This window comes from Palaemon carinicauda, chromosome 33 (assembly GCF_036898095.1).
Source record: "Palaemon carinicauda isolate YSFRI2023 chromosome 33, ASM3689809v2, whole genome shotgun sequence".
Classification (NCBI taxonomy): domain Eukaryota; kingdom Metazoa; phylum Arthropoda; class Malacostraca; order Decapoda; family Palaemonidae; genus Palaemon; species Palaemon carinicauda.
Window position 1 is genome coordinate 63,092,589 of NC_090757.1, and position 10,000 is coordinate 63,102,588.

General features: G+C 36.6%; 1 protein-coding gene across 1 annotated transcript in view; it reads right to left on the bottom strand.

Moving 5' to 3' along the window:
* Positions 1-10,000, bottom strand: part of LOC137626333 (uncharacterized) — a 99,278-nt gene that overhangs the window by 5,625 nt on the left and 83,653 nt on the right. Inside the window, exon 2 of the mRNA XM_068357406.1 lies at positions 2,483-2,738. Coding sequence (XP_068213507.1) covers positions 2,483-2,738 — 256 coding nt within the window. The remainder of the gene's footprint in view (positions 1-2,482; positions 2,739-10,000) is intronic.

Consider the following 10,000-nt stretch of genomic DNA (forward strand, 5'->3'; position numbering starts at 1 on the left):
GTTAGGTTAGGTGTCCCGTTAAGAATATGGCTCCTAGGTTAGGGTAGTGTCCCTTTTAAAATATTCTTTTTCAGTTATGACTTGGAATTTTACACCTGGTCTCCTCCAACCAACTACAAAGGCACTGACAGGGTACATACAGGTATTCATTACAAATGACATTATAATTTGTATTTGTTACAGCTGTATTTTTAACAGTGGTTACAATTTAAGGGAAAGTCCCTGGCTGGTAAGGAACTTATTTGATTTTTGTTAACTTAATATTTCACTATAGTATACCTTATTAAGTATATCTTTCTTCTAACCACATTAATTCTTGTTTAACAAGAGAAACTTGGAAAAATTACAATAACCTCATGGTATGATGGATGATTTCTTTTACAACATTGAACAAGATGATATCATCATCATCATCATCATCATCATCATCATCATCATTATTTGCTAAGCAACAACCATAGTTGGAAAAGCAAGATGCAATAAGTCCAAGGGCTTCAACAGGGGAAATAGTTCAGTGAGGAAAGGAAACACGGAAAAATAAAATATTTAAAAAACAGTAACCTTAAAATAAATATTAACTATGTAAACTATAAAAACTTCAATAAAACAAGAGGAAGAGAAATTAGATAGAATAGTGTGCCTGAGTGTACCCTCAAGCAAGAGAACTCTAACCCAAGACAGTGGAAGACCATGGTACAAAGGATATGGCACTACCCAAGACTAGAGAACAATGGTTTGATTTTGGAGTGTCCTTCTCCTAGAAGAACTGCTTACCATACTTTAAGAGGAAAGTAGCCTCTGAATAATTACAGTGCAGTAGTGAAAATTTTTTTTTTTTTGGTAATCTCAGTGTTGTCAGGAGTAGCGACAGAAGAGAATCTAAAGAAAAGGCCAGACTATTCGGTGTATGTGTTGGTAAAGGGCAAGTGAACCGTAACCAGAGAGAAGGATCAAATGTAGTACTGGCTGGTCAGTCAAAGGACCCCATAACACTCTAGCAGTAGTATCTCAATGGGTGGCTGGTGCCTTGGCCAACCTACTAGGAAGCAAATGCAAGGCACTGAATTTTTAATGTACAATATTGTACTGTTTTTCCATAGACAAGCACTTATGCTATCTTAATTTTCTTTTAACGATATACCGTAATACTTGATTACTGTTTTTATCCAATTAAATCTTGATGTCGCAAAAGTCCTTGGGGTTTTCAGAAGCTTCCGAGTCTACACCACCAGATATTTAGTTATACCATAGGAAAAGCCCAGATAAGGCCTGGAATATTATTAACTTCTAATAAAAAAACAAAGCAAAAAATGCCTGACATTTTTTTTCTTGATGTTTGGGTGATCCCATTTGCTGTAAAATTCTTGACTTGCCAAAAGTTGAATGAATGAGCTTGTAATTTTTTATGAAGCTTCTACCGAATAATGATACGGTAGATGAATGTGCATTTCCATGAATGCATTTGAGAGATTTTGTCTTTCTTTTTTGAAAAGGCTAAAGTATTTGAAGGTAATTAAACATTCTTTCTAATGGTGAACGAGTTATTAATCTTCCCAAGATCAAATTAAACAATATGCCTCTACCCCGCTAATATCCTTTGTCACACTTTTGTGGCTGATGTTAAATATATTTGACTGGTGAATCTTCCGCTCCTACCTGACCAGGTATGATCGTATAGGCTAAGGTTATGGAAAGTCCCGTTAGAACCTAAGTTAGGTTAGGCTTATCATACTTGCCATTCTTTTCATTCTACGTTTTATTTATTACTTCCTGTTATTGTTATAGATCACTAATGATTCATCTGTTTCTCCACTTATCCTCACTTATTAGACTAGGTAAAGTCTATTGGAGGTGCAGATATCTATGGTTATCTTAGGATACGTCCCTGATTATACATGATATCTACGGATAGTCGTTGCGGGGGTTAGAACCCCATGATACCTAACGGTAATTCTCTTGTAATATCACTCGCAGAAATATTATACAGTAGGAAGCAGCCGAAGGGAACTTCCATCTGGACGACATGGCTATCTCACCCAAAAATAGATTTTTTCTACGTCAAAATCTCTTTTATATTGTCTACCATTCTTTGGTTCAGTTTGTGGGGTTAAAAAAATATTTCAATAGAGGATGGATTCCTCCCAACCGAATCTGAAAAAAGAAATATGTTAACTCTGGAGCCCTCCTTAGTAACCAGTACAGTACCTGTTTAAAATGTACAGTACTCTACCTTGATTTTCGTCGACTTGCACCAAGCCTATATATTCCTAAAGAAAGACATTTCACATTCGCTGTAATTACACCATACTAACAATACTAAATAAGTATAGATTTTAAAGGCTCAAGTATAGTTTATTTAGATAATTTTTCCTAGAAAATAATTATTTTATGAGGTTTTATTTTTTTTTTTTTGTATTAGGAAAAAATTATGGTCACCTGTCTTTCTATCAGGTAAAAGTTTGGCGTCATAAGTTATACCTACCTATCATCCATGTAAACCCCTACTGGCTGTGGTTCTGGGGCACAGCATCTGGCCACTCCATTGTTTGAGTGATCATGGCCAGTTTTTCCATCCTTCGTTCCACTTTCCTCTGAGGAGTAGCAGCAGTGTGTGTGGTTTTTCGGATCGAGTGGCCCAGGACACGTCATTAAACCCATATTTCCTCCTCCGCTGATAATAAGGCCCTCGCCTGACCCCTCCTCTCCCGATGTGATGTTCACCTGGCACACATAGGCATCTGGAATGGAATTGATTACTATATATAAGACAATAATAATGGCTGTGCTTTTTTTTTTATTGGATGAGGTGCTCAGTTTAGCTTAGTGCTGTTTGATGATTTTGTGTTACATTACAAGGAAAAATAGTTTATTGTTTTGAAAAATATTGCAGATATTTTGTAGATAATAAGCATATGACATTTGTAATGTTTTAGGCAATATGATGTTTTTCAAATATTGAAGATTTCATCAGCATTGGTCTAATGTTCTGTATTTTGAGTGACTTTTCACTCTTCTCCACCGTCTTCTGTAAGTATTTGGGCTTATAGTTTATTTTTCATTTCATTAACTGTGATGAGCATATAGAAGGAAAGTTTTTGTTATTGAAATTACCTCGTGTCTCTAAAAAGACCATATTTGAGATATATTAAATGTAGATTCTTTTATAATTTTTGTGCAAAGTTTACACACACAGACATACACACACATTGTTTAATGATTCCAATAAGAGAAGGGATTGACCCTCTTGGTTTGTTTTCCATTGCTACACGTGAATATATCGTGGATATGCTGATGTAATCAATTTTATCATCAGTTTACTAATACAGTATTTGAAATCGAATCTCAGACTTCTGGCATCGAACGCGTGACACTTTTCAGTTGTTATTTGCCCTCGCCAAAAAACGTTTATTTGTGAGCAACTTTACACAAATATTACTGTACCGATTTGAACAAAACTTGACTTATATTCGATATGACCCAAGGGTTAATCTGTAACATTTTGAACAAAGGACATTAAAGTACAAGTACGCAGCAGTACTTTGAAATAAATCACAATGTTAAGGAAATGACAAATATTTTGTTAGTTATTTTTTTTATGTGTACAACATTACGCAAAAAATATTTCAACGAAGATTGGTGACATGGGTATGGCCCAATGATAAATCCATGTATTTGAAGAAAATACATCGGAGTACAAGTACACAATGGAATTAAGAGCCAAATAAGACTAGTTGGCGTGGCAAAGGCATTCTCTCTACTGAGTACCCCTCTGGTTAGATGCTGTGTAAGGGAGAAAGCATTGGTGCAGGAAATGGATAGCATGTTGGTACGCGTAGGAGATCGAGAAGTCTGGAGGTATGGCAGGTGTCACGGTGATTAGTTAGTATTGACAGAAACGAAACATCTGCAGGAAATGCAACCAGGTGTGGGTGGGGGAGTTCTGGTTTAAAGAATTGGCGAACATCATTTTTACCGAGATGGTGTGGGAACGTGTTGGAGATGGATGGTTGGGAGGGAGTGAGGAGGGCTTGGGAAGCGCCTGTTAGGACTTAGAGGGTAAGATCGAGAGGGAGGCAGAGAATTAGATGGTGAGATAAGGTGAAGAATGATATGGAGAGAATAAGCTTAGTAGAAGAGAAAGCCTTTGATCCAAGGCATTGGAGAGGACGCATAAGGCAACCTATCCCTTAAATCCTGGTTACGGTCCTTTTCCCTTTGCCTACACATACACCGAATAGTCTGGTCTATTCTTTACTGATTCTCCTCTTTTCTCATACACTTGGCAACACTGAGATTACCAAACAATTCTTCTTCACCCAAGGGGTTAACTACTGCACTGTAATTTTCCAGTGGCTACTTTCCTCTTGGTAAGGGTAGAAGACACTCTTTGGCTATGGTAAGCAGCTCTTCTAGGAGAAGGACACTCCAAAGTCAAACCATTGTTCTCTAGTCTTGGTTAGTGCCATAGCCCCTGTACCATGGTCTTCCACTGTCTTGGGTTAGAGTTCTCTTGCTTAAGGGGACACTTGAGCACAGTATTCTATCTTATTTCTCATCCTCTTGTTTTGTTAAGTTTTTTTATAGTTTATACAGGAGATATTTATTTTAATGCTGTTACTCTTCTTAAAATATTTTATTTTCCTCTTTTCCTTTCCTCACTGGGCTATTTTCCCTGTTTGGGGCCCCTGGGCTTATAGCATCCTGCTTTTCCAACTAGGGTTGTAGCTTAGCAAGTAATGATAATAATAATACTAATAGTAAAAATAATTAGTATGTTCTTGTGAACGTATCCCGTAAGGAGTCTGAACTAATGTACTGTATGTAATGACATAGAACTCGTTGCTTCCTTGACTGTAGAGGAAACGAACCTTGAACTTCTCTTAGTGGAAAATTACAGTCATAATCTTGTGGTGTGATGAGTACGGACTACTTTATAATTATCAACCGGCCAATGAATACTTGGAACTGAAAATCTCTCTCTCTCTCTCTCTCTCTCTCTCTCTCTCTCTCTCTCTCTCTCTCTCTCTCTCTCTCTCTCTCTCGTAAACACACAGACACAAAGTTACATGCAAGGTAATTCATTTAATGTCACAGTCTTGATGTCATTTTATTATTATTATTATTATTATTAGCCAAGTTACAACCCTAGTTGGAAAAGCAAGATGCTATAAGCCCAGGGGCTCCAATAGGGAAAAATAGGCCAATGAAGAAAGAAAATAAATAAATGATGAGAAAAAATTATCAATAAATCATTCTAAAAACAGTAACAACGTCAAAACAGATATATTGTATATAAACTATTAACAACGTCAAAATAGATATGTCATATATAAACCATAAAAAGACACATGAATACTTGGAACTGAATCTCTCTCTCTCTCTCTCTCTCTCTCTCTCTCTCTCTCTCTCTCTCTCTCTCTCTCTCTCTCTCTCTCTCTCTCGTAAACACACGGACACAAAGTGACATGCAAGGCAATTCATTTAATGTCACAGTCTTGATGCCATTTTAATTAATTTAGTTCCAGTTAGCTTTCCTTCCAAACCTTAGTATTATTTGAATGACTTGATGTGAATACATGCGTTTTTTAGTCTTTGAATTGTATCCCAAGTTTGAATTCTCAAAGTTATAGTTGGAATTATTATTATTATTATTATTATTATTATTATTATTATTATTATTATTGTTATTATTATTATTATTATTATTATTATTACTAGCCAAGTTATAACCCTAGTTGGAAAAGCAGGATGCTATAAGCCCAGGGGCTCCAACAGGGAAAATAGCCCTGTGAGGAAAGGAAAAGAGGAAAAAATATTTTATGAAGAGTAACAACATTAAAACAAATATCTCGTATTTAAACTTTAACAAAAGAGGAAGAGAAATTAGATAGAATAGCGTGCCCGAGTGTACCCTCAAGCAAGAGAACTCTAACCCAAGACAGTGAAAGACCTTGGTACAGAGGCTATGACACTACCCAAGACTAGAGAACAATGGTTTGATTTTGGAGTGTCCTTCTCCTAGAAGAGCTACCTACCATAGCTAAAGAGTGTCTTCTACCCTTACCAAGAGGAAAGTGGCCACTGAACAATTACAGTACAGCAACCCCTTTGGTAAAGAAGAATTGTTTGGTAATCTCAATGTTGTCAGGAATATCAGTATTAATATTTATTGTAGAAATGTTTAAGATCAGCCAAGATGATAATTTTAGCGTTCACAAGAAACATTTAAATGGAGCAAAAAAGTCTTGCCTTCGCCATCATAATGCTCAATGCTACAGTATCCTAGAAGTCAATTCCAGCTGTGACTAGATTTTGGAATGATTCCTAATAGGGCAGTTGAATTGGTGGAAATTCAGACGTTCAAATTTGCAGCGAATGTTCATATGTTGGACATGTTGACATAAGCCTCTCTTCATTGCGTATACAAGTATATGACTAATCTATTTTAACGCTATTACTGGGGTTTGGCCAGTTTACATCACCACGCTGGCCAGTGCGCATTGGTGATGGTGGGAGATCTTAGTCTGATCGCTCATAACAAACCAACATAGAATGGTGGCCCTGACTATTACAGCTTTGCTGATCATGGCGTTAAGGTATCCCCACTCTGAAAGGAATATACAATACATACAGTATATATATATATATATATATATATATATATATATATATATATATATATATATATATATATATATATATATATATATATGTTCATTTGAAAAATTTAAGTGCATTGGTATTCTATAAGTTAATTCCAGCTGTAACCAGATTGTGGAATGATCTACCTAATCTGTCGAAGAGAACAACATCGTTTCGTTTTATAATGTTTATAAGGGTGTTTTATTTTAATGTTACTGATCTTGATTTTGTTGTTCTCATCTCTAGTTTATTGGTTATTTTTCTATTTCCTTTGCGTAACTGGGCTGCTTTCCCTTGTTAACGCCCTTAGGTTGTAGCATCCTGCTTTTCCATGTAGGGTTGCATCTTGACCTGCCAAAAACTAATGCAAATAAGCCTGCATTCTAAGAAGGATTCGGTTATATTTGATCACATTATGATGCTCTTCATCTCGTTATCTCCTTATTTGCTATACCTGAAAGACGGTATCCGTAATAATAAGAGATACACTCTCAATCCTTCTTCCTTTTCCTTTTCCTTTTCGTACTCCACCCTCGCTTCTTCTCCCTTACTGCTCCACTCCCTTGTTCTATTCGTTTCTTCCGTTCGTCGGCCGGATATTTGCTGTTGCTTGAGAATAACACTGACAGACCACAACTTGGTATTCAAGTATTTTGACGTGTAGCTACGTGCTGTTTTTTTAATCTCTCTCTCTCTCTCTCTCTCTCTCTCTCTCTCTCTCTCTCTCTCTCTCTCTCTCTCTCTCTCTCTCTCTCTCTCAGTATTTGCAATATATATAGTCTTGTGCAGGTACACCACACACATATATACTGTGTATATATATTTATTCAAATATAGCATCTTGCTTTTCCAACTAGGGATGTAGCTTAGCAACCAATAATATATATATATATATATATATATATATATATGTATATATATATGTGTGTGTATATATGTAAAATTTTGCATATTTAAACATGTTTTTCATATATAAAATAAGCCATATATATTAATACATTAAAGTCTGGATTCTCTTAACGACCAGGGTATCAGAGGCCCAGGTGAAATCACTCAAAGACTATAGTATCTGATCGGACGGGTTTCGAACCCTGGTCCAAGATACGTGTATGCCATTGGCTGAGTGGTATGGTCAATGGCATACAAGTATCCAGGACCAGGGTTCGAAACCCGGCCGGTCAGTTACTATAGTCTTGGAGTGATTTCGCTTGGGGCTCTGATCCCCAGGTCGTTAAGAGAATGCAGACTTTAATGTATTAATATATATGGTTTATTTGAAATAGGCTATATGTACATATATATATATATATATATATATATATATATATATATATATATATATATATATATATGTATATTTACATTGTGTATTTATGTATATGATCTATTATTAAAAAAAAAAAAACAGAATACTACAACATCGAGATAAGTATTCCTGTTAATCAAAGACACGGAGAAATAAAGAACGATTTACAGTATATCAGAGAAATAGAAAAAGAATACAATAGGATCAATAAATAACAATGTTGAATAGATAAGTAACAAGTAAGTAATGAAGCGAGACTTTTATCTCTCAACCGGCTAAGTAGAAGTGTATTTGCATCGTTTATTATTATTATTATTATTATTATTATTATTATTATTGTTATTATTATTATTATTATTATTATTATTTCTTGCTAAGCTACAACCCTAGTTGGAAAAACGGGATGCTATAAGCCCAGGGGCTTCAACAGGGAAAATAGCCCAGTGAGGAAAGGAAACAAGGAAATGATAAAATATTTTAGGAACAGTAACAACATTAGAACAATTATTTCCTATATAGACTCTAATAACTTTAACAAAACAAGAGGAAGAGAAATAAGATAGAATAGCGTGCCCGAGTGTACCCTCAAGCAAGAGAACTCTAACCCAAGACAGTGGAAGACCATGGTACAGAGGTTATGGCACTACCCAAGACTAGAGAAAAATGGTTTGATTTCGGAGTGTCCTTCTAGAAGAGCTGCTTACCATAGCTAAACAGCCTCTTCTGCCCTTGCCAAGAGGAAACTGGCCACTGAACAAATACAGTGCAATAGTCAACCCCTTTAGAGAAGAAGAAATGTTTGGTAATCTTAGTGTTGTCAGGTGTATGAGGACAAAGGAGAATCTCTAAAGAATATGCCTACCTATAGGTGTATATGTAGGCAAAGGTAAATGAACCGTAACCAGAAAGAAGGATCCAATGTAGTACTGTCTGCCCAGTCAAAGGACCCCATAACTTTCTTGCGGTAGTATCTCAACGAGTGGCTGGTGCCCTGGTCAACCTACTACCTACACGTTTTACTCGAACTTTTACGCGCGTGTGCATACTCAAAACGTTTCTCAAACTTACTGAAATCAAACTCGAAATAAGACCGTAATCTGGCCGAGATAGAAGTTAACAACTCCGTTGAAAACAGCCTGACTCTGGGTCTGGTGGCGAACGCCATCTCTTCTGTAGTGTGACAGCACTTAGAAAAAGCAAAAAGAAATGCCATAAGAGAGGCGAGATAAAACCGAAATTGCTCCTTAGAAATAGTTGTTGATTGTGTTGTAGGTTGGCCAGGACATCAGCCGGCCGTTGAGATAATACCGCTAGAGAGTTATGGGGTCATTTGACTGGCCAGACAGTACAACATAGGACCCTTCTCTCTGGTTACGGTTCATTTTCCCCTTGCTTACAGACACCGAATAGTCTGGCCTATTCTTTAGAGATTCTCCTCTGTCCTCAGACACCCGATAACACTGAGATTGCCAAACAGTTCTTCTTCACCCAAGGGGTTAACTACTGCACTCTAATAGTTCAGTGGCTACTTTCCTCTTGGTAAGGGTAGAAGAGACTCTTCAGCTATGGTAAGCAGCTCTTCTAGGAGAAGGACACTCCAAAATCAAACCTTTGTTCACTAGTCTTGGGTAGTGCCATAGCGTCTGTACCAAGGTCTTCCACTGTCTTGGGTTAAGTTCTCTTGCTTGGGGATACACTCGGGCATACTGTTCTATCTAGTTTCCCTTCCTCTTGCTTTTTTTTAAGTTTATATATTTTATATAGGAAATATTTATATTATTGTTGTTACTATTCTTAAAATATTTTATTTTTCCTTATTTTATTTCCTCACTGTGCTATTTTCCTTGTTGGGGCCCCTGGCCTTATAGCATCCTGCTTTTCCAACTAGGGTTGTAGCTTAGCATTCGATAGTAATATTATTAATAATAATATTGCCAGTGCTACGGTGTGTGTAGGATACCGCCTAGCCTGTCCCGATAGTTTTCTGTTCTTTTTCACATGAAGTCCGTCGTTCTTTCCTTGGGGGGGGGGGGGTCATTCGTGTATTGGAGG